Below are 25,797 nucleotides of genomic sequence, written 5' to 3'. Positions count from 1 at the left end.
AGACATAGTTGCTCCAGCAGAGACGTAGAGTCACTCCAGAAGAGGTGTAGGCTCACTCCAGCAGAGATGTAAAGTCGCTCCAGAGGAGGCATAGTTGTTCCAGGGTTGCTCCATTAGAGATGTAGAGTCACTCTAGAGGAGATGTAGAGTCGCTCCAGCAGAGACATAGTTGCTCCAGCAGAGACGTAGAGTCGCTCCAGAAGAGGTGTAGGCTCACTCCAGCAGTGACGTAGACTCGCTCCAGCAGAAATTTAAAGTCGCTCCAGTGGAGGCATAGTTGTTCCAGGGTTGCTCCATTAGAGATGTAGAGTCACTCTAGAGGAGATGTAGAGTCGCTCCAAAAGAGACCCAGAGTATCTACAGAGTAGATGTAGATTCACCATAGAGTCGCTCCAGAAGAGACGTAGGGTATCTACAGAGGAGATTTAGAGTCACTCTAGCCGGTAGAGTCCCTACAGAAATGTAGTCACTTCAGAGTCCCTACGGATGAGATGTAGAGTTGCTACAGAGTTGCCACAGAGCGGTAGAGTCTTTACAGAGGAGAGGTAGAGTCACTACACAGGTCATGTAATGCTGTGACCCTCCTGCAGGGGGACAAGGTGAACTACGAGCGCTTTAGGACCTGGCTGCTCCAGAACAAGGAGGCCTTCACTCTGTCCCGCTGGCTGCTCTCCGGAGGAGTGTGTGTGACGCTGACGGACGACAGCGACACGCCCACCTTCTACCAGACCCTGGCTGGAGTCACACACTGTGAGTAAGACACGCCCACCATTGGTCAGGTGGTCTGTCAGGTACCTGTACTGCACTTGATCTTAACAGTTACTGAAACATTACTTCACACACCTTCACTCTTCTATTTCACTGTGTTTCTCTACTTTCACATTAACACACAACAAATGGACATGAAAGCGCTCCAGTTCAAACTGGGACATTTAGAGGTGATTAGGAACAGTATCTGTAGAGCATGAGCTCCCTCTAGTGGTACATGAAGGACAAATATTTATTTCATCCTCACCCCCTGAAAATTGTCTTAAATATTCGGAATGCTATATTTGATTATGTTTCTGTATTTAAAGTTTTATGAACAATTTGTCACCACAGTATCTAATATGATCAGAAATGAAACATAAATAATTTTTCAGGATGTTTGCTCTTAATATTAAACTGGAAACAGACTCAGTCATTGTTCTTTATTTGTGGAGTCAGAGTGTCTGTCACAAAACACTGCAGAGAGGTCACAGTTCATTCAGTGTGAAAACAACCAAAATGCAAAGGAAATAATCCTTTAATTTTATGCCATTTTTTGGTGCATATTTATTCACAAAGATAGATAAGTTTGGTGGCCGTCTTGGATGAGGACCCTCTTCTCCTCCAGTCCATTCATTTTCTTAGATTGAGATATTCACACAATTAAAATCATCACAACTCACTGAATTTACAATATATTTGGTTTGATGCGAACAGCAGACAAGAACTTATGATCCAGGAGGATTTTCATACATTGAAAATGATTTGACGCACATGAAGAGCTCAAACAAATGTACTATTTTCTTTTGTTTGTTCTTTGTTTTGTATTCAGTGATTCCTATGATTAAATACATTTAATTATCAATAATGGACACGTGTTAGTGTTTGATACATGATAAATAAACTTGGACTCTTCATTAGATAAACTCCAGTGTTTATAGTGGATCCAGTGATGAGGTGGGACTGCTGGTTTTAAGGAGGACCGACGGTGTTAAGGAGGACCAGTGGTGTTAAGGAAGACCTACGGTGTTAAGGAGGACCAGTGGTGTTAAGGAAGACCTACGGTGTTAAGGAGGACCAGTGGTGTTAAGGAGGACTGCTGGTTTTAAGGAGGACCAGTGGTGTTAAGGAGGACCTACGGTGATAAGGAGGACCAGTGGTGTTAGGGAGGCCTGCTGGTTTTAAGGAGGACCGACGGTGTTAAGGAGGACCAGTGGTGTTAAGGAGGACTGCTGGTTTTAAGGAGGACCGACGGTGTTAAGGCAGACCAGTGGTGTTAAGGAAGACCTACGGTGTTAAGGAGGACCAGTGGTGTTAAGGAGGACTGCTGGTTTTAAGGAGGACCGGTGGTGTTAAGGCAGACCAGCGATGTTAAGGAGGACCAGTGGTGTCAAACACCTCTATAGCAGATGTAGAGGACTGGTGGTGTTAAGGAGGACTGGTGGTGTTAAGGAGGACCGACGGTGTTAAGGAGGACTGGTGGGAGGACCGGTGGTGTTAAGGAGGACCGGTGGTGTTAAGGAGGACCGGTGGTGTCAAACACCTCTATAGCAGCTATAGAGGACTGGTGGTGTTAAGGAGGACTGGTGGTGTTAAGGAGGACCGACGGTGTTAAGGAGGACTGGTGGGAGGACCGGTGGTGTTAAGGAGGACCGATGGTGTCAAACACCTCTATAGCAGCTGTAGAGGACTGGTGGTGTTAAGGAGGACCGACGGTGTTAAGGAGGACCAGTGGTGTTAAGGAGGACCGACGGTGTTAAGGAGGACCAGTGGTGTTAAGGAGGACTGCTGGTTTTAAGGAGGACCGACGGTGTTAAGGAGGACCAGTGGTGTTAAGGAGGACTGCTGGTTTTAAGGAGGACCGACGGTGTTAAGGCAGACCAGCGGTGTTAAGGAGGACCAGTGGCGTCAAACACCTCTACAGCAGCTGTAGAGGACTGGTGGTGTTAAGGAGGACTGGTGGTGTTAAGGAGGACCAGTGGCGTCAAACACCTCTACAGCAGCTGTAGAGGACCGGTGGTGTTAAGGAGGACCGGTGGTGTTAAGGAGGACCGGTGGTGTTAAGGCAGACCGGCGGTGTTAAGGAGGACCAGTGGCGTCAAACACCTCTATAGCAGCTGTAGAGGACTGGCGGTGTTAAGGAGGACCAGTGGTGTTAAGGAGGACTGGTGGTGTTAAGGAGGACCGGTGGTGTTAAGGAGGACTGGTGGTGTTAAGGAGGACCGGTGGTGTTAAGGCAGACCGGCGGTGTTAAGGAGGACCAGTGGTGTCAAACACCTCTATAGCAGCTGTAGAGGACTGGTGGTGTTAAGGAGGACTGGTGGTGTTAAGGAGGACCAGTGGCGTCAAACACCTCTACAGCAGCTGTAGAGGACCGGTGGTGTTAAGGAGGACTGGTGGTGTTAAGGAGGACCAGTGGTGTTAAGGCAGACCGGCGGTGTTAAGGAGGACCAGTGGCGTCAAACACCTCTATAGCAGCTGTAGAGGACTGGTGGTGTTAAGGAGGACTGGTGGTGTTAAGGAGGACCGGTGGTGTTAAGGAGGACTGGTGGTGTTAAGGAGGACCGGTGGTGTCAAACACCTCTATAGCAGCTGTAGACGACTGGTGGTGTTAAGGAGGACCAGTGGTGTTAAGGAGGACTGGTGGTGTTAAGGAGGACCGGTGGTGTCAAACACCTCTATAGCAGCTGTAGACGACCAGTGGTGGTGTTAAGGAGGACCAGTGGTGTTAAGGAGGACCAGTGGTGTTAAGGAGGACTGGTGGTGTTAAGGAGGACCAGTGGTGTTAAGGAGGACTGGTGGTGTTAAGGAGGACCGGTGGTGTCAAACACCTCTATAGCAGCTGTAGACGACTGGTGGTGTTAAGGAGGACCGGTGGTGTTAAGGAGGACCGGTGGTGTTAAGGAGGACCGGTGGTTTTAAGGAGGACTGGTGGTGTTAAGGAGGACCGGTGGTGTTAAGGAGGACCGGTGGTGTTAAGGAGGACCGGTGGTGTTAAGGAGGACCGGTGGTGTTAAGGAGGACCGGTGGTTTTAAGGAGGACTGGTGGTGTTAAGGAGGACCAGTGGTGTTAAGGAGGACCGGTGGTGTCTGAGTTGTGAGTAAAGTGGAGAATGACAGACAGCCTGTGTTTCCTCCCTCTGCTCAGCTGATCTCCTCAGTGTCTGCCCTCCCACCTCCTCCTCAGTCTCCTGGTGTCCCCCTCAGGCTCATGTCCATTTGTCTCGCCTCACGTTGGAGTCGGACATTATTCCTGCCTGAACTTTGCTGATGAGAACTGGAGGCTCCAGTTTAACCACCGACTGATCCTCACCGTACCTTTTTATTTCCTAAGAACCTCATGAACTGAGGCCACGAGTTCAGCTTCAGTTTACACACACACACACACACACACACACACACACACACACACACACACACACACACACACACACACACACACACACACACACACACACACACACACACACACACACACACACACACACACACACACACACACACACACAGCCTGTTTAAAGTCCTTCTGCTAGTGGAGGCCAAGTGAAGTTTCATAAACCACGTTCATTACTTTCTGACTCCACTAGATGGCGCCACTGGTTTGAAGATAGAGGCTGAAAGACTGGCAATGAAGTGTTCTTTCAAATATTTGTGGAACAGATTGCGCCATCTTGTGGCTTCAGAAAATAAAGACAGTGGTTCCCGTCACTACTTTCTGCTCTTTGATTTGATGTGGTTGAATTCTGACAGAACTCTGTTCTGCAGCAACCTTTCTTTTTGGCACTGTTTGTTATTCAGGCAGAGTCTGCAACTGAAAACTGTGAAACTGCAGTCCATGACGAGTTTCCCAGTCCGTGTTAAAGTGGTTAATAAGTATAAGAAGTGATATTTATGGACAACTGATTTCTGTGTTTTGCTGTGAAATTCTTTAAAAGAGCCAGTGAACAGATCAGCTATGATCAGGACGATTTCTGATCCCAGACATGAAAAGTATTTTTTGTTCCTTTGCACTTCATTTTCATTAACACTTCATTTTGAATTATTCTGTTTGAGGGAAATCCATCGTAGTGCTGTGCTGTCAGACGCTTCATGAATCATTCTGCACAGCCAACATGTTTCTATCAACTCATCCTGTTTTATTTGGTCTTTTATGTCTCTTGTTTCTCTTCTGATTCTCCCTGTTATTGGACAATCAGAGGTTTCTCAGTTGAAAAATGTCTTTTGAACTGATCCTGCTAGTTTGTGTCGCGGTCCGTAACCTGCTTTCTATTGTGCTTCCCTTGAAAGTTACCACAAAATATATGCAAGTGAGCTTTTTTTTATGACTTAAAACTCTTGTTGCACATCTTTAGAATGGATTTGAACCTGCGAGCTGGCGCTTGAATGGAAGAGCTGTTCAGTAGTTTGAGATTAAAACATTCCGTGCTGATATGTGGTGCTGCTGTTCACTGTTGCACCGCTGTAATGACTTCAGGTAATTATGGGACAATTGCTCTTTTAACCACATATGAAGTGAATCAGGAGGGATCAGAGCACAAACCTGAAGCTGCTGTTGATTTGAAGGACGTCTGTCAGGCTGTGTTGTTTATCTTCAGGAGTCTGGTTAAAGTCTTGAGTCTCCATGTCGCTCCATTCTGGGTTTTTCACATCCGTCTTGCTTTAGTCCGGAGCCCCAGAGTGGCCATAGAGGAAAAATGTGAATGTTCCCGTGGGCTCACCACCCCCAGGAAAGGTTCTGAATCGGTGCAATGTGATCTGGGTGACAGTGCTCAGATTGCCACCCCCGTGACCCGGAAAGGATAAGATGGGTGGATGGATAACGCGGGAATGAGCTGGGGTCATAGTTTTCAACATTTGGGCATCACAGTGACTTTCTGCTCCTTTCACTTTATTTCTGGACGTGTCTGAAACAAAAGCTTCAACATGGAGGAACGGAGGTGTAGAATGATAGAACGCTGCTCTGCAGCCGTTTCCATGGCGACCTAGGTAAACACACTCTACGTTGACACCACTGGTCCCCCTGCAGCCTCATGCAGACCTCAGCCTGTGGTCATAACGACAAACAAGACCTGGAAGTGAAGTTAGTTACAATGATGTCACCATGAAAAGCCTGAAAAAACCACAATGGAAAACTGCTTCTAGATTCTAGTTCTGACTCGGCTGACTTAGTGTGACAGCAGGAGCTCTCCAGCACAACAGTTCAATTAGAGCCACGGCAAAGCCATTGCCCAATAAATGATCTTGTTCCCTCTCATTATTAACTTGAGGGAACGACTTATTATCTCCTTCCCTCCGCTCACAGCCCACCGCAACGCGTAGCTTTGTGCATCAGTTTACAACATCGCTGACCAGTATTGGTGACTGTGTGATGACTCATGAGGATCCTCCGCCATCCTTACTTGTAACTCTTGATAAAAGGTCGCGACTGTCTGTGACGTTGCGACGCCTCGACCCTGAATCATAGAATTCAGGTCAAAATCCTGATCCGCGGTCCAGAATTGAGATTCGTGCTAAACTTGTCGTCGTAATGTGGCTCCACAACCGTTTTCCTGCTTTTCTCGTCGTGACTTAAAACTGTATCAACCATATTAATTGCACATTTTTTAATTACCTCAGCATCAGCAAATGGTTTCTTAGTTTTGGCAAGGTTCCATGAAACAAGCGATGAAGCGCTGTTGATGTCTTGTACCAATGCCGACACATCGTAGACACAGAGGGCTTGTTGTTGTTTTCAATTCCTGTTTTGCAGCTGTGGGATTTTGGAGGGTCGTTGGCATTAAAGCTGGCGGCATGCAGAGCGTTGAAGTGTCACTTCAGATGATCCACGTTGCTGACAGCTCCGGTCTGCCTGCATATAAAGCATGAGCCAGTCATATAAAACTAAAGTGTTCAGTCCAGTCAGAGTTGAACGGTTTTCCTGGTGGACTTTGAGCTTTTTCACGCTGCAGGTCAGGTTGTTTCTTTGTTAGAGTTTGACTTCCTGCTCGATAACGGGCGGTTTCGTGGGTCGTGAAATTGAAATCCGTGGACGTCCGAGCGGAGCAACATTGACGTAATTACGTCAGATGCGCTCAGATACCGGCTCCGACTACAGTGTGGGATGAAGTCCAAGCAAGGTAGAGCAGTGCACCTCCAACACCCCCCCCCCCACACACACACACACCTCGGTTCTACAGTAAAAACTTGAATATTGACGAGGGACTGAAGAATGAGACGTCCAAGCAAACAAGGAGGTCATCAGTCAGGAAAGAGTGAGTTTCAAAAAGACACACTGAAATGACTCTGTACATATTGGAAGTCGCTGTCCAGGTAAATGTAAATTTAGCCAGGCTTTATTTTGCTAATTAAGGTCAGAAGGCTGAAAAAAGATTCTGCTGGACCCTGCTGTAAGCTCCCAGCTTTATCCTCTTAGCTGTGTGTGTGTGTGTGTGTGTGTGTGTGTGTGTGTGTGTGTGTGTGTGTGTGTGTGTGTGTGTGTCGGTCACAGTCTGGTTCATGACTCCTTCCAGAAGAAGCAGGTAAAGCCTGACTCATGGCAGAGCTTAGCGCCATGAGTCCGGCCGGTTCCTGGTGTCAGAACATGATGTGGGGAAGGACATGCGGAGGTTGTGGGCAGCCTGATGTAGCGTGAGTCCAGCCAGGAGTCCAGCCAGGAGTCGAGGATGGTCCGGGCCTGCTGTGGCACAGCCTCTGTCAGGATGCTCCATGGATCATGGTATGGTATCTCTGCTGCCACTCGGGGAGAGTCGCACCTTTAGGTGGGTACCAGGAGCAGAGGTGTTGGTGTTGGTGTTCCTACAGTCAGAAGAGCACTTATAGTCGTGTTGGAGAACGACTGAACCACCTCATGGTGTAAGTTAGAGTTGCACGGTATTGAACTCGTCATAGTGTCGGGTTAATGGTATTAGTTGTGATAAATATAAACTCTTCTGTGGATCATTTCTTCCCGGAGGTGTAAAGCTCCTCCCCCGCAGCCTGGACTCTTATAGGAACTGCTTGAAGGAGCCTTCTGACACCAGCCTGAAATCAACCCAATGAAAGGAAACCTGCAGTGAAATGTGATAAAAGTCCACCGCTGTTGCATTGTGGGTGTTTTCACAACCTCCCCCTGACAGCAGGGCTCTGAAGCTAATGGTAGTTTGCTATCTTTCATGGCAGCATCACTGACCCCCCCCCCCCCCCCCCCCCCCCCCCTGACTGGAAACTGATGTTTCCAGTTGTTGATTGATTTCCACTATGTGGTGACTATGGTGACCATGGTGACTATAGCTGCGGTCCCACCACCGGGGCGGGACAGGTTCTCATGTGGTCCCACTGAAAAGGTTGTGGATGTTATGGTAAAAGCTGTGGCTGCCACCCCCTACCGTCACCCCTCTATTGAGGCACCAAGCGCTGAAGAACGGGTCTGGGAGGAGGAGCTACAACCCAGCCGTCTGCTGATTGGTTAGTGACGATCGTCACTCTCATCTTGTCCACAATATTTAAATATTATTTCGGCCGTAAAACCCTCCTGTTGTTGTTTACATACTGTTGTCAATTGTTTTGGTTGAAGTGTTGAAATTCATTAATTTATAGGACAGTTTAAGGAATTTGTTCATTTGTGAAAGTATATTGAAGGGGCGTTATTTATTTTGGTGATGTTCTTGTAACTACGACAACTGGATGTACATATTCTACAGGTGCTTTTATTTTGCTTAGAGACAGGAAGTGCAGTTTCTGTTTAGAGGTTGTTACCAGCAAGGATCCCATTATTTGAATGCTTGTTTGTAATCGAATCTTTAATCTTCAGTAAAGTAAACCCAGTTCAAAATGAAACTCTGGATTCATTGAAGAAGCTTCCACTTCACTTCACATTCACCGCTTTGTGCTCACTGCTTGTTTAGTTCACTGGGTTTATTGAAACGTCGGCGCGCGACACATCTTGGTCTTTCAACGAGGTTTAGACGCTCCTCTCAGTAACGGGAGGCGGAGCTTCACCAGGAGCTCCTCCTCTAAGTAACAGGAGATATATAAATATATATATATGTATGGCCACATACAGTCCAGTTTCATCTTGAGTGGCTGGACTGGTAAAATAATGCTATAATAACCTTCAAGGCTACACTTGTTAGTTTTGCTTTCTTGTCGCGGGCAGTGTGTTTATTGAAACACACAATTACTACTGAAAGTTACTACAATCTCAAAATAGTCAATTGTAACGAAACATTCTCCTCCAAAATATGGTGCAATATAAAAGAACCCCTCCTATAAATCCTATAGAACCACCTTGCTTGGTGTTTGTGGAGCCTTTAGCGGCTGGTTTTGGTCCACGGACTTTATGTTTAACTGAACTAAACTTCACAGCAGCGCCTCCTGCTGGAGGCTGTCCGCTCCAGGCTGTGTTAACAGTTCAAACCTTCCTTTAAGACCATGTGTCTGCTCTTACCAGGTCGCCTAGTCCGACTTTTGACTGTACACATATTCTAGAGGCTGTGAGCGAACCGTGCACTATTTCTTCAGCTGCCTTTTGTGAAAATTGAGCGTCCAGATGACGCTGGAGGCTCGCTGCTGCTACTTAAACTGGCTTGAACAGCAAAAATACTGCCTGTGTTCCTTCTGTCCCACCGAGCGCCCCCCCCATCCCTTGCCTCCCCCGCTCCCCTATCAGAGGACTGGACTTGCGGCGGTGCTGTATTTACGTCAATTAAAGAAAAAGAAAAAAGGAGAGGGAGAGAAATTGAAAGAGGCGGTAGCGAGGATTCAGGAATGACGAGCCGCCACTACTAAAGGAATGAAGAGGAAACCCTGCGTTGTAACTGGCAGCATCATGACAAGATAGTTCAACACCATTCTAATTACATTCACTTTTCCCCACAATGTTAAAAGCATTTTATTCCACTTGTCCAAATCAATTTTGATGTTTTGCAAAATTGGATCAAAGTTTAAATTCGGCATTTCTTCCTCCTCCCTGCATATTTTAATTCCTAGATATTTCATTTCTCTGGTATCCACCTAAAACCAAAGGTTGTCATTATATCTGCACTACTAATCCCCGGTAATGCATGGCTTCAGTTTCTTTAACATCCTGACACATTTCAGTTGTATGGTGTCCATCAGAGGAGATGTTTGTTAACCAGCGTTTTCCAGTGAAACTCATATATTGTCTGAGTAAAGCAGCAGTTTGTGGTTTTTGCTGCCTCCCTCTATACCTCTTATATCTGCATTTCCTCTTATGATGACAGCCAGTGGTTGTATGGAAATGTTGAACAACCAGGTTGAGAGTCTGCTCCCCAGCCATCACTGATGCTTTGGGACTATTATCAAGTAATAAATGAAGACCAAAAGCCAATATGTGCTCAAGCTGCAGATACAAACTGCCACGGCACAGGGTGGAAAGCTTCTCCGCATCCGAGGAGGAGGCAACCATAGGACTATTTTCTCTCTTTTCAGACTTAGTAGGTCTCGTAATCTTCTCATATTATCTGTTGATGATCTGTTCTTCATCAACCAACTTGATCAGTGTGAATAATGTGTGAACAGCCGTTCCCTAAGCTGTTCGAATGCTGGTTGATATTTTAGTCTCCATGGAGTAAACCTCCAGGCCGACAGTCCCAGGCTGTGATGGATCCTTTGATGGAATGACAGTTATTAATGCCTCCTCCAGGGTTGGTGCAAGAGATTTTAAAACAAGTACTTCATTGAATACTTCTTCTTGTACTGGAGCCAGAAGAGCTATGAACTGTTTCTAATATTCCTCAGGGAATCATCTAACCCAGACCTTCTCACTCTTCATGCCTGGAACAGATTTGGGTGTTTCTCTTCCAGTTACGTTATCTGATCAGAAGACAGCTTCGAGTAATTGTCTCACTCATGTCCTCACTTTTTATTTTTTAGATGAATGTGCCATCATTTTCCCTCGAATTTAAGCTTTAAACACTTCCAATGCTGTTGATTTCTTACCTTTATTTAATTCAAAAGATGTCTGCAAATTGTCTTTGAATAATAAGTTAAATGCCTCATGGGATAATAGTGATGAATCTCATCTCCATCTTTCTCTTCTCTCTGTGTCATTGTTTATATCAACTCGCAGCTCTACAGCTGCATGACTATAATTGTAATTTTACAATATGTAACTTGCTTGGTTATATTGGTTGATATCAAAACATGTCAAATCTTGAGTATGATCTTTGATGTTTAGAGAAGAATGTATATTCTCTTTCACGTGGGATTGTCAACCGCCAGATGTCCGCTAGACTATTATCTTCACTTAACATGTGTATTGCAGTTCTCTCTTTGGGTATCGACAACAGGCCTGTAGGAGTACTTCATCTATGAATGAATCCCAAACTTGGTTAAGATCTCCTGCCAGAATTATTTCACCGAGTCACTACATCTGCAGCTACTTCTGACAGTTTAGTACCTAGTTTGGTTATTTCAACAAAGACTTTTTCAATCCTTATATTCTGTTGGCCGTCCGTCTCCGGAGCCCTGTCCTCGTTAGCAGTTAGCGGCTAGTTTCCTTGAAGTATTTCGATGTCACCATTTCTTACTGCCAGACGAGTCGTTAAAGTGCTGGAAACCTTTTGGCTGTAGTAGGTCAGTATCTAGCTGCAGGTCGCTAGATGTGGTGAGTGATCGGAGCTCCTGCCATCCTGCTCGGCATGTCCACGGGACTCTGATTTGGACGTCCATGTCCAGGCGTTGTAGGGAGGTCCTACAGGCAGGTGGAGGACAGACACACTGCTGAGCCTCAGTCTGACTTGTCTGGAGGAGTTTTATCTGACGTTGGATCAGCCTGCAATGTCATTCTCCACTTTTATTTTGATAGGATTCCAAATCCAGACCTCCATGGGACATTTTGAGTTTGTTTTGGTCTCAACTCACTCTACTATATATTAAATAAAGACTTTCAACTGCAATATTTCACTCCTTGAGATCTAGGATGTGTTATTTTAGTGTTCCCTTCATTCTTTTGAGCAGTGTATTTAGATTTATATGGTGAAAAGTTAGTTTGTCACAAAGTTTGAGATGAGGAGAGGTGAAGGAGTGAAGCAGAGGTGAAGGAGGAGGGAAGGAGTAAAGGAGAGGTGGAGGAGTGAAGGAGAGCTGAAGGAGGGGTGGAGGAGTCAAGGAGCAGTCAAGGAGAGGTGAAGGAGTGAAGCAGAGGTGAAGGAGTGAAGCAGAGGTGAAGGAGGAGGGAAGGAGTAAAGGAGAGGTGGAGGAGTGAAGCAGAGGTGAAGGAGGAGGGAAGGAGTAAAGGAGAGGTGGAGGAGTGAAGCAGAGGTGAAGGAGGAGGGAAGGAGTAAAGGAGAGGTGGAGGAGTGAAGGAGAGCTGAAGGAGGGGTGGAGGAGTCAAGGAGCAGTCAAGGAGAGGTGAAGGAGTGAAGCAGAGGTGAAGGAGTGAAGCAGAGGTGAAGGAGGAGGGAAGGAGTAAAGGAGAGGTGGAGGAGTGAAGCAGAGGTGAAGGAGTGAAGCAGAGGTGAAGGAGTGAAGCAGAGGTGAAGGAGGAGGGAAGGAGTAAAGGAGAGGTGGAGGAGTGAAGGAGAGCTGAAGGAGAGGTGGAGGAGTCAAGGAGCAGTCAAGGAGAGGTGAAGGAGTGAAGCAGAGGTGAAGGAGTGAAGCAGAGGTGAAGGAGGAGGGAAGGAGTAAAGGAGAGGTGGAGGAGTGAAGCAGAGGTGAAGGAGGAGGGAAGGAGTAAAGGAGGGGTGGAGGAGTCAAGGAGCAGCCAAGGAGAGGTGAAGGAGTGAAGCAGAGGTGAAGGAGTGAAGCAGGGGTGAAGGAGTGAAGCAGGGGTGAAGGATGGGTGGAGGAGTGAAGGAGCTCCTCAGTCAAGGCAGGAGAATCAGGAGGAGGAGGAGGGCGGCGCCTCTCTTCTCTCAGGGCCCAGAGGGCGGCGCCTCTCTTCTCTCAGGGCCCAGAGGGTGGAGCCTCTCTTCTCTTAGGGCCCAGAGGGTGGAGCCTCTCTTCTCTCAGGGCCCAGAGGGCGGCACCTCTCTTCTCTCAGGGCCCAGAGGGTGGAGCCTCTCTTCTCTCAGGGCCCAGAGGGCGGCACCTCTCTTCTCTCAGGGCCCAGAGGGTGGAGCCTCTCTTCTCTCAGGGCCCAGAGGGCGGCACCTCTCTTCTCTCAGGGCCCAGAGGGCGGCGCCTCTCTTCTCTCAGGGCCCAGAGGGCGGCACCTCTCTTCTCTCAGGGCCCAGAGGGTGGAGCCTCTCTTCTCTCAGGGCCCAGAGGGCGGCACCTCTCTTCTCTCAGGGCCCAGAGGGTGGAGCCTCTCTTCTCTCAGGGCCCAGAGGGCGGAGCCTCTCTTCTCTCAGGGCCCAGAGGGTGGAGCCTCTCTTCTCTCAGGGCCCAGAGGGTGGAGCCTCTCTCCTCTTCAGATGTTGTGGAGGTGTTCGATTCCCGTCAGGTTTTGACCCTCATCATAAGAGCTGGCAGGGAGCCAGGAAGCTCTGCTCAATCCCGTTAGTTTAATCTGGATTATCAGTTTAAAGTGGGAGGCGGCTCCCGGACCAGGGCGGAGTTTCAGGTCTATATCAGTTTGGTCCGTACAGGAGTCCCACTCCACGTTTCCTCCTGGGCGTTACGGAAGCACATGTAATGTAATTAGATTACATCTCGCTGCTTCTGTCACGTCTGTTTCCTGATCCTAAAGTAAAGTTTCCACATTTCAGCAGCAAATTTATCATGATGTTAACCTTACCCCATTAAACTTACCCCATTAACCTTACCCCATTAAACTTACCCCATTAACCTTACCCTGTTAACCTTACCCCATTAACCTTACCCCATTAACCTTACCCCATTAACCTTACCCTGTTAACCTTACCCTGTTAACCTTACCCCATTAACCTTACCCTGTTAACCTTACCCTGTTAACCTTACCCCATTAAACTTACCCCATTAACCTTACCCTGTTAACCTTACCCCATTAACCTTACCCTGTTAACCTTACCCCATTAACCTTACCCTGTTAACCTTACCCTGTTAACCTTACCCCATTAACCTTACCCCATTAACCTTACCCCATTAACCTTACCCTGTTAACCTTACCCCATTAACCTTACCCTGTTAACCTTACCCTGTTAACCTTACCCCATTAACCTTACCCCATTAACCTTACCCCATTAAACTTACCCCATTAACCTTACCCTGTTAACCTTACCCCATTAACCTTACCCCATTAACCTTACCCCATTAACCTTACCCCATTAACCTTACCCTGTTAACCTTACCCCATTAACCTTACCCCATTAACCTTACCCCATTAAACTTACCCCATTAACCTTACCCTGTTAACCTTACCCCATTAACCTTACCCCATTAACCTTACCCCATTAACCTTACCCCATTAACCTTACCCCGTTAACCTTACCCTGTTAACCTTACCCCATTAACCTTACCCCATTAACCTTACCCTGTTAACCTTACCCCATTAACCTTACCCTGTTAACCTTACCCTGTTAACCTTACCCCGTTAACCTTACCCTGTTAACCTTACCCTGTTAACCTTACCCCATTAACCTTACCCCATTAACCTTACTCTGTTAACCTTACCTCATTAAACTTACCCCATTAACCTTACCCTGTTAACCTTACCCTGTTAACCTTACCCCATTAAACTTACCCTGTTAACCTTACCCCATTAAACTTACCCCACTAAACTTACCCCATTAACCTTACCCCATTAAACTTACCCCACTAAACTTACCCCATTAAACTTACCCCGTTAAACTTACCCCGTTAAACTTACCCCATTAAACTTACTCCTGTTAACCCTACCCCTGTTAACCTTACCCCATTAAACTTACCCCATTAAACTTACCCCTGTTAACCCTACCCCTGTTAACCCTACCCCATTAAACTTACCCCATTAAACTTACCCCATTAAACCTACCCCCATTAAACTTACCCCGTTAAACTTACCCTGTTAACCTTACCCCATTAAACTTACCCCGTTAAACTTACCCCATTAAACTTACCCCATTAAACTTACCCTGTTAACCTTACCCCATTAAACTTACCCCATTAAACCTACCCCTGTTAAACTTACCCCATTAAACATACCCCTTTAAACCTACCCCTGTTAACTTTACCCCATTAAACTTACCCCATTAAACCTACCCCTGTTAAACTTACCCCATTAAACTTACCCCATTAAACCTACCCCTGTTAAACTTACCCCATTAAACTTACCCCGTTAAACTTACCCCGTTAAACCTACCCTGTTAAACGTACCCCATTAAACCTACCCCTGTTAACCTTACCCCATTAAACTTACCCCATTAAACCTACCCCTGTTAACCTTACCCCATTAAACTTACCCCATTAAACCTACCCCTGTTAAACTTACCCCATTAAACTTACCCCATTAAACTTACTCCTGTTAACCTTACCCCATTAAACGTACCCCTGTTAACCTTACCCCATTAAACTTACCCCATTAAACCTACCCCTGTTAACCTTACCCCATTAAACTTACCCCATTAAACCTATCCCTGTTAAACCTACCCCGTTAAACGTACCCCGTTAAACCTACGCTGTTAAACATACCCCGTTAAACCTACTTCGTTAAACATACCCTGTTAAACATACCCCGTTAAACCTACTTCGTTAAACATACCCTGTTAAACCTCTCCCGTTAAATTTACTCCGTTAAACTTACCCCGTTAAACCTACCCCGTTAAACTTGCCCCGTTAAACTCACCCCTGTTAAAGTCACCCCTGTCAAACTTATCCCCGTCAAACTTACCCCCGTTAAACCTACCCCGTTAAACCTACCCCGTTAAACTTATCCCCATTAAACTTATCCCCATTAAACTCACCCCCGTTAAACTTACCCCATTAAATTTACCCCCAATAAACGTTGTGTAAACCCTGTTTACACGTTACAACTCAAAATGCATCGTTTTTACATTTTCATTACAGAAAAATTCTGAAAACATTTTCAAAACGATATCAGTTTACACAGAAACAATGAAAACAATGTCGTCCCTATGTTGAGATGATTTTTTACATTCTCGTGGACTATTTTTCAAAATAAAACCAACAAGTTGGATTGTTATTACAGTGACTGTCAAAATAAAACTACCAAGTGGGATTGTTGTTACAGTGACTGTCAAAATAAAACCACCAAGTTGGATTGTTGTTACAGTGACTGTCAAAATAAAACTACCAGCCTAGGCGAACATGGACTGGGAGTCATGACCACAGAGGAAACTTTGTTCTGATTGACTCTACTGAGCATGTGTAGAAGAACTAGTTACTAACAATGTGGTGACCAGAACCATACTTGGACCAAACCAGGACCAGAACCAGACTAGGACAAGACTAGGACCAGACCAGGACCAGGACCAGACTAGGACAAAACCAGGACCAGGATCATGATCAGCGCCTGGACCAGTACCAGACCAGACTAGGACCACTACCAGTATCAGACGAGGACCAGGACCAGGACTAGACCAGGACTGGAGTTTCTACTGTGCACACAGATATGGAGTGAGATCGTTTTCAGAAAATTGTGTTTCTCCATGTTTCCATGAGAATCGATTCTGAGTGTTTTCGAAATGTTCCACCTTAGGGGGCGTTTTCAAAAAGTTGCACTTTAAGTGCCTCCCAACACTGTTGTCATGGAAACGGATGACCAAGAGGCAATGAAATTTCAGCATTTTCACTGGAGACAGTTGGTGTGTGGACAGAACGAATAAAGAGCTTGTGTGTGTGTGTGTGTGTGTGTGTGTGTGTGTGTGTGTGTGTGTGTGTGTGTGTGTGTGTGTGTGTGTGTGTGTGTGTGTGTGTGTGTGTGTGTGTGTGTGTGTGTGTGTGTGTGTGTGTGTGTGTGGCATCCTGCAGTGGAGGAGTCTGACATCATCGATTTGGAGAAACGCTACTGGCTGCTCAAAGCTCAGTCCAGGACCGGACGCTTCGACTTAGAAACCTTCGTCCCGCTGGTGTCTCCGCCCATCCACGCCTCTCTGAGTGAAGGTAACAGCCAGACACCCACAGCTGCCCACGGTTCTGTCCAGGTGAGCTGAAGGACTGGGTTCCTCATGTCTGTTCATTTCCAGGCTTGTTTCATGCCTTCGATGAAAACCGGGACAATCACATCGACTTCAAGGAGATTTCCTGTGGCCTGTCGGCCTGCTGTAGGGGGCCGGAGGCCGAGAGGCAGAAATGTGAGCAGTGACCTGAGAGGAAGACGAGTGTGTGTGCAGTGAGGAGTGTGTGTGTGTGCAGTGAGGAGTGTGTTTGTGTGCAGTGAGGAGTGTGTGTGTGTGCAGTGAGGAGTGTGTGTGTGTGCAGTGAGGAGTGTGTGTGTGTGCAGTGAGGAGTGTGTGTGTGTGCAGTGAGGAGTGTGTGTGTGTGCAGTGAGGAGTGTGTGTGTGTGTGCAGTGAGGAGTGTGTGTGTGTGCAGTGAGGAGTGTGTGTGTGCAGTGAGGAGTGTGTGTGTGTGTGTAGTGAGGAGTGTGTGTGTGTGCAGTGAGGAGTGTGTGTGTGTGTGTGTAGTGAGGAGTGTGTGTGTGTGTGTAGTGAGGAGTGTGTGTGTGTGTAGTGAGGAGTGTGTGTGTGTGTAGTGAAAACAAGTGGTGTGTTCTGCTCTCAGTCTGCTTCAAGGTCTTCGACGTCGACCGCGATGGAGTTCTGTCCCGAGACGAGCTGCATGAGATGATGGTGGCCCTGCTGGAGGTGTGGAAGGACAACCGCACCGACATACTGCCTGTGAGTGCCACACACACACACACACACACACACACACACACACACACACACACACACACACACACACACACACACACACACACACACACACACACACACACACACACACAGACACACACAGACACACACACACACACACACACACACACACACACACACACACACACACACACACAGACACACACACACACACACACGATTTTGTCATTATTTCTGCTTCATTGAGTCGTGGTTCCACTGCAGTCCGTGCCGGAGCGCGGTGCAGTGGGAGACCCAACTGGCCGGTCCCCCGCAGACAGTACAGTTAAAATGTAGGCGGGGTTGTGAACGCCGCAGGGGCGTGTCGGGTGAAGAATGCAGAAGTGGCCGGCGGCGGCCGGGTAAAGCTCACATAGCCGTCCGAGTAAAAGCCTTGAGCCTCCGTTCTCTGTGACACAGAATCAACTTTCTGATTCTAGCAGCATCCAGCTCCTGCTGAAGCTCCTCCTCTTGTTACTGAGAAGAGCGTCTGCACCTCGTTGAGAGACGCCATGTTGTGTCGCACGCTGACGTTTCAATAAACCCAGTTCACAAAACAACCAGTGAGCACAAAGTGGCGTATGAATACAACGGAGGGTTTACTGCGATGAAATATTTAAATATCTCGGGCAAGTTGAGAGTGACAATGGTCACTGACCAATCAACAGACGGCTGTGTTGATGATCCACCTTATAAAACTGGTGTCAAGCCAGCTGCCATTCTGTTTTGCGGTGCGCCTATACACTATGCATTACCGTAAGTACAGAAGAGTTTTAGGGCCACTGAAGAAGAAAAAATATTCGGAGGCTAAAAAAAACCAAAAAACCTTTGTGGCCTCAGAAAAAGTTGAAAATTAAAGTCGAGATTTTTTTTTCACGGTGGAAACAAAATGTGGGTCCCTCCTCCTGCCAGCGGTGAGACTGCTTCCTCCTGATGCATCAGGCGGTTTAATGAAGTGATGAAAAGATGCTTCAGGACAGAATGGAGCTCATAAACACGCTCAGTTCTCATCAGTACCAGGACCAGAAGAGACAGAACAGCTGCTGCCTGGTTCTGGACCAAGACACGGATCCTGGGCTGCTGATTTAAATGTTCTTATTAATCAAGGAAATCCTGTGTAAAATCACACGTCCATCAGCAGGAAGCAACACGACATAGTCCCAATTAAGTCATTTAATGTGAATTCACATCTAGGGACAGATGATGAGGGACGGACAGATGATGAGGGACGGGCAGATGATGAGGGATGGGCTGATGATGAGGGATGGACAGATGATGAGGGACGGACAGATGATGAGGGACGGACAGATGATGAGGGACGGGCTAATGATGAGGGATGGACAGATGATGAGGGACGGACAGATGATGAGGGACGGACAGATGATGAGGGACGGACAGATGATGAGGGACGGGCAGATGATGAGGGACGGACAGATGATGAGGGACGGACAGATGATGAGGGACGGACAGATGATGAGGGACGGGCAGATGATGAGGGACGGGCAGATGATGAGGGACGGACAGATGATGAGGGACGGACAGATGATGAGGGACGGATAGATGATGAGGGACGGGCAGATGATGAGGGACGGACAGATGATGAGGGACGGACAGATGATGAGGGACGGACAGATGATGAGGGACGGGCAGATGATGAGGGACGGACAGATGATGAGGGACGGGCAGATGATGAGGGACGGACAGATGATGAGGGACGGGCTAATGATGAGGGACGGACAGATGATGAGAGATGGACAGATGATGAGGGACGGACAGATGATGAGGGACGGACAGATGATGAGGGACGGGCAGACGACGAGGGACGGGCAGACGACGAGGGACGGGCAGACGACGAGGGACGGGCAGACGACGAGGGACGGACAGACGACGAGGGACGGACAGACGACGAGGGACGGACAGACGACGAGGGACGGGCAGACGATGAGGGACGGACAGATGACGAGGGACGGACAGACGACGAGGGACGGGCAGATGATGAGGGACGGACAGATGATGAGGGACGGACAGACGATGAGGGACGGACAGACGATGAGGGACGGGCAGACGATGAGGGACGGGCAGATGATGAGGGACGGGCAGACGATGAGGGACGGGCAGACGTCTCTCCGTGAAATAAAATAAATCTCCACTTTGATTTTAGACTTTTTCTGAGGCCACGAAGGTTTTTTTTTTTGCCTCTGAATAATTTTTTTCTTCTGTGGCCCTAAAACTCTTCCGTACCGTAAGAGCATACTCAAACGTAATTCAAAAAAATAGTGACGTTTCAGTGCTTGAGATCTCACCTTCACTGAGATAGTTAATAAAACACTAATTAATACTATGGCTTATAATAACACATAAAGAAAATAAATGAACGCATCATTAATACAAACTATTAATTCAATATTAATAAAACTTTCTTTTGACTGAGTTTCCACGCGTCGTTTGAGTCATTTACGCATGCACATCCAGTATTCTTTTCAAAGTATCTTGGTTGGGTGAAGATTGTTTTGAAAATATGTTGTTTTGACTTTTATTTTGAAATTGGGTCCAGGAATGTTGTTGGTAAATAAGATCGAGTATGAAGCGCTATTCAGATCTCGGAGATGGCAAATAAATCTGCTGCTCATGTGGATTTGTTGGGTTTCTCTCTGTTAAAAGCTCCTACAAATGACTGTGTTGTATTTGGTGCTATAAAAGTGAATTAAATTGAATTGAAGAGTTTAGAGCTGGGAGTATGGAGTTTAGAGTATGGAGTTTAGAGCTGGGAGTATGGAGTTTAGAGTATGGAGTTTAGAGCTGGGAGTATGGAGTTTAGAGCTGGGAGTATGGAGTTTAGAGCTGGGAGTATGGAGTTTAGAGCTGGGAGTATGGAGTTTAGAGCTGGGAGTATGGAGTTTAGTGCTGGGAGTATGGAGTTTAGTGCTGGGAGTATGGAGTTTAGTGCTGGGAGTATGGAGTTTAGTGCTGGGAGTATGTAGTTTAGTGCTGGGAGTATGGAGTTTAGAGCTGGGAGTATGGCGTTTAGTGCTGGGAGTATGGAGTTTAGATCTGGGAGTATGGAGTTCAGAGCTGGGAGTATGGAGTTTAGTTCTGGGAGTATGGCGTTTAGAGCTGGGATTATGGAGTTTAGTGCTGGGAGTATGGAGTTTAGAGCTGGGAGTATGGAGTTTAGTGCTGGGAGTATGGAGTTTAGTGCTGGGAGTATGGAGTTTAGTGCTGGGAGTATGGAGTTTAGTGCTGGGAGTATGGAGTTTAGTGCTGGGAGTATGGAGTTTAGAGCTGGGAGTATGGCGTTTAGTGCTGGGAGTATGGAGTTTAGATCTGGGAGTATGGAGTTCAGAGCTGGGAGTATGGAGTTTAGAGTATGGAGTTTAGAGCTGGGAGTATGGAGTTTAGATCTGGGAGTATGGAGTTTAGAGCTGGGAGTATGGAGTTTAGTGCTGGGAGTATGGAGTTTAGATCTGGGAGTATGGAGTTTAGAGCTGGGAGTTTAGAGCTGGGAGTTTAGAGCTGGGAGTATGGCGTTTAGATCTGGGAGTATGGAGTTTAGAGCTGGGAGTATGGCGTTTAGTGCTGGGAGTTTAGAGCTGGGAGTATGGAGTTTAGAGCTGGGAGTATGGAGTTTAGAGTATGGAGTTTAGAGCTGGGAGTATGGAGTTTAGTGCTGGGAGTATGGAGTTTAGAGCTGGGAGTATGGAGTTTAGAGCTGGGAGTATGGAGTTTAGAGCTGGGAGTATGGCGTTTAGTGCTGGGAGTATGGAGTTTAGAGCTGGGAGTATGGAGTTTAGAGTATGGAGTTTAGAGCTGGGAGTATGGAGTTTAGAGCTGGGAGTATGGAGTTTAGAGTATGGAGTTTAGAGCTGGGAGTATGGAGTTTAGAGCTGGGAGTATGGAGTTTAGAGTATGGAGTTTAGAGCTGGGAGTATGGAGTTTAGAGCTGGGAGTATGGAGTTTAGAGCTGGGAGTATGGAGTTTAGAGCTGGGAGTATGGAGTTTAGTGCTGGGAGTATGGAGTTTAGAGCTGGGAGTATGGAGTTTAGAGCTGGGAGTATGGAGTTTAGAGCTGGGAGTATGTAGTTTAGAGCTGGGAGTATGGAGTTTAGAGCTGGGAGTATGGAGTTTAGAGTATGGAGTTTAGAGCTGGGAGTATGGAGTTTAGAGTATGGAGTTTAGAGCTGGGAGTATGGAGTTTAGAGCTGGGAGTATGGAGTTTAGAGTATGGAGTTTAGAGCTGGGAGTATGGAGTTTAGAGCTGGGAGTATGGAGTTTAGAGCTGGGAGTATGGAGTTTAGAGCTGGGAGTATGGAGTTTAGTGCTGGGAGTATGGAGTTTAGAGCTGGGAGTATGGAGTTTAGAGCTGGGAGTATGGAGTTTAGAGCTGGGAGTATGGAGTTTAGAGCTGGTCTCTGGCTTGCCATCAGGCTTCATTCCGTTTCATACAACATTCCAGCAGTTTCTCTATTTGCACTTTGGATCAATGTGATGAGCTCCGTTCATCTAGTCTCATGAAGTTTGAAGCCGTCCTTCCTGTGGATCTTCTTCCAGGAGCTGCACTGCAGCGTGTCGGACATCGTGGAGGGAATCCTGAAGATGCACGACACAACCAGGGTGAGAGTTTACAGACTGAAGCAGCAGGTTCTCACTGCACTACATCTTCTCATGCATGTTCAGCTGGAGGTTTAAACTCAAATGTCCCACATGAGCAGTGGAGGTGAGACCAGCAGCTTCTCCCCTGGATCATCTGCTGCTCAGGTCTGGGTTAGGTGGTCTGCTGTTACCAGGATTCAATCCAAATAAAGACACATTTTCCTGCTTTACTTTGACTGACGACCTGCTGCTCTGCCCGGAGCTCTGAGACGTTCCGAGAGATTCAAGCTTCTAGACAGAGCTTTGGCTAGAACACTAACTGAAGCCTGCAGGTGGTTTACAGTCCACACTGACCTGCAGCAGTTCATCCACACCAGCCTGACCAGGAGCTTCCCTCTCATGCTGTCTGCCCCTCTGCCCTCCCCAGCTGGGTCACCTCACCCTGGAGGACTACCAGATCTGGAGCGTGAAGAGCGCTCTGGCCAACGAGTTCTTGAACCTGCTGTTCCAGGTGAGCCACTGTCCTGCTCTCTTGCAGAGGGTTCCTCATTCCTGCCTGAAACTTTTAACCCTCGCCCTTTTGCCCCGGGGCAGGTGTGCCACATCGTCCTGGGGCTCCGGCCGTCCACTCCTGAGGAGGAAGGACAGATCATCAGGTACCGACGTGTGTTCCTGTGGAGGAGGAAGACTTTACCCTGCAGTTACAATACAACACTTCATTAAGCTCTACATTTACTTTAATGTTGAACAAAACAGGGACAGAATCACCGCTCTAGAACTGAGGCATTTTGCTGTTGTTTAAACTCTTTATCGCGTATTTGGAAACTTGAAATGTGACATTGAGTTTCTCTAAAATGTTAAATGTTTGTGTTACAAACCATTTGATCAGGTGATACTGAAAATATTTTCAAAAGAAAAATCATTGAACTTCAGTTTTCAATGAGAAAACCAACAGGACCTTTTGTTTTTCCAGCTTTACATTCAGAGAAATCTAGATTTTGGTCATGTTTGGACTACTCATGTATGAGAACTGATGTGAGAATAATAATCATAATAATAACGACGATGACGACAACAACAATCATAATAATTATAATAATACATCATTTAAAAAAAATACAATCTCTATTTCATAATTTATGTTTCATTTGAGCTTTTTATGTAACATGATAAAGTCTATATTTTTTGTTCTTTATTTGTGTGTACATAAGTTATCAATAAGTCTTAATCATCATTACGAGGATGAAGAATTAAATCACCAAGCTCTGTGCCGGAAAGGAAGAAGCTCAGCGGAGTCTTCAAGGACAGAAATACACAACAGTACCCCATAGAAACATACAGGAGTTATTGTGTGTGTGTGTGTGTGTGTGTGTGTGTGTGTGTGTGTGTGTGTGTGTGTGTGTGTGTGTGTGTGTGTGTGTGTGTGTGTGTGTGTGTGTGTGTGTGTGTGTGTGTGTGTGTGTGTGTGTGTGTGTGTGTGTGTGTGTGTGTGTGTGTGTGTGTGTGTGTGTGTGTGTGTCATGACTTTAAGGTCTTATGAAGAATTCCTGTGATGAGCAGCTCTTAATTAATTGAGTTATTTATTTATTTTTTAATGCACCTATTTGTATGCTTGTACACACACACACACACACACACACACACACACACACACACACACACACACACACACACACACAATTATCTTACATGTGTGAAATGGGCTGGAGGAGGTCAAACTTATTTAATTTGACTCCTCCGACATATTTAACGAGAATAAAGTAAACAATGTATTTTCCTCTCCTTGTGTCTGATGATAAAACACAGTATTTTAGAAGGTTTTATTTGAGGTACATTAGATTAAGCATAAGTACACATGTTAAGAAAGTTTAAGTTTAAAGGAAAGTGCAGAATGTTCGTGGCTGGTGAAGTTGAACACTCTTCGAAAGTTTGTTATTAAGGTTTGAAATATGTTTACCCTCAGAAAGAATACTACAGTCATTGAACTGTAATACAGATTAAAGAGGGACCATTGGGACCTTTTCAGTGACGTTGAGCAAAGGTATTGCTGGTTAATATTTGAGCATCTGCCTTTCAACACATTTTCTTTGTATTAGGAACTATAATGGAACCTGATTTGTGGACATTGAGAGTTTGTTCATCTGAAAACCTGTAAAAACGGAAACAATTCATTGTTTGCAGGCTGGATTAGATGTTTGTAACTCACTATAAGTATGTATATCATCTGCAGCAAATCAAATCTTAATTAAATATTTGCAGACTAATACAAAACTCTTGATGGAACATAAAGTAAAAGGGGATCAGGAATAGAGCCTTAAGGTACTCCACACAGTTTGAAATGCTGTTAAATCCATAATATTGTGTTTGAGAGCAGAGGCTGGCTGGAGAGGGAGAGCAGACATGGCCTGCAGCAGGGACACAACTGGTTCCTCATCTCCATGCAGTGGTGGCAGCAGTGGAAGGACTACGTCAAATATGTATGTACAGTCAGAAACACAACGTCTTTCCTTTCTTCATGTTGGTCCGACAACGTGACGGGAATGTGTAAAAACTGATAAAAGCCTTGTTTACATGACTTTTCAAGTGAAAAGCATTGTTCTTGTTTCACAAAAAGTTTTGTTTTATTTGGCAACGTCATGGAAACGAGAGCAGTTTTCATGTAAACCTTGTTGTGGAACTAGAACAAAGCCCCCCCCTCGCAGTAACGTGTCTTCCTATCCAGGAGCATCCAGGCATCGTGGTGGAGCAGCCGTCCATCCTGGGCTCACTCAGAGGGCCCATGGCCACCGCCATCGTGGAGCCAGCCCCCCCCGACAGGCTGGGGGGCTTGGCCGGCTTGGCCGGCTTCGGCGGCTTGGGCCCCTCCAGCCCGTCTGAGGAGAGGTCACCTGATGCCGTGTCCAGCGCCTCGGAGGCTACAGAGACCGGTCCGTTTCTAATTTCTATATTATACTTCCTCTGTACTACTGGGGTCCAGCTCTTGATTTCAGGGACCTCAAGCTGCTTTGACCCAGAGATGGTCAACAGGTCAACAGGTCAACAGGTCAACGGGGACCATTCAGCCTCACTCCACACCACGGAATGTTTTATCACCCTTTCTTCAGTCTGTAGCAGGGCTGGACCATTTTGGAAAATAATCTAATTGCGATATTTTTCCTCAATATTACGATTGAATATTTGATTATTTTTCTAAGGTTCTCTTCTCATGTATTTTTCAACAAACACAATCAATAAATCAATAAGTATTATAATAAACTATCAGATTTATTCTACATAAATTGTTCTTTCTTATAGGCGAGGCTTATGTTAAGATAGTCACATGAAGCATGTATTACTATGATAGACAGTTTATTTATCTTCTACTTCAATTACAGTAGTAAACTTACTAAGTACTGTGACTTGCAGTCTAGTAAGCGTTCACCACAACAAGCCAAGCGCTGGTCCATTGTAAACCAGGCTGGGTCACTATACTAATGCTGCGCTGGACATTAAGGGTTTGGAGCGGTTTGCTCATCGACATTTCAGGAGGGAAGCACCGATCCACGTTGTTTCACTTCTGATCCGATCCCGAAACTTAAATTTGTATATCTGCCGATACGACTCTGATAGCAGAGCTGTTTGCTTTAATATTAATATTATCATTATTGTTGATTTTATATGAGGCTGTAATAAACTCCTCTCTACAGTAATATGAATTGTACAAATATATTCATGTATTCTCTCAAAAGAGGTCAGAAAAGGAAGCAG

The 25,797-nt window shown here is 46.3% G+C and overlaps 1 protein-coding gene across 3 annotated transcripts in view; it reads left to right on the top strand.

The window, feature by feature from the left end:
* The window catches only part of usp32 (ubiquitin specific peptidase 32), a 94,385-nt gene that overhangs the window by 31,182 nt on the left and 37,406 nt on the right, over positions 1 to 25,797 (top strand). For all 3 annotated transcript variants that reach the window (XM_080459395.1, XM_080459394.1, XM_080459393.1), the window contains exons 5-13: positions 591 to 750; positions 16,576 to 16,707; positions 16,791 to 16,898; positions 17,327 to 17,442; positions 22,009 to 22,071; positions 22,478 to 22,561; positions 22,645 to 22,706; positions 24,425 to 24,527; positions 24,773 to 24,977. In XM_080459395.1, the coding sequence (XP_080315521.1) occupies positions 591 to 750; positions 16,576 to 16,707; positions 16,791 to 16,898; positions 17,327 to 17,442; positions 22,009 to 22,071; positions 22,478 to 22,561; positions 22,645 to 22,706; positions 24,425 to 24,527; positions 24,773 to 24,977 (1,033 nt within the window). The remainder of the gene's footprint in view (positions 1 to 590; positions 751 to 16,575; positions 16,708 to 16,790; positions 16,899 to 17,326; positions 17,443 to 22,008; positions 22,072 to 22,477; positions 22,562 to 22,644; positions 22,707 to 24,424; positions 24,528 to 24,772; positions 24,978 to 25,797) is intronic.

This window comes from Lipophrys pholis (genome assembly GCF_963383615.2).
Source record: "Lipophrys pholis genome assembly, chromosome: 3".
Taxonomy (NCBI): domain Eukaryota; kingdom Metazoa; phylum Chordata; class Actinopteri; order Blenniiformes; family Blenniidae; genus Lipophrys; species Lipophrys pholis.
Note: the sequence above shows the minus strand (reverse complement) of the source record. Positions and strands in the feature narration are given on the sequence as shown.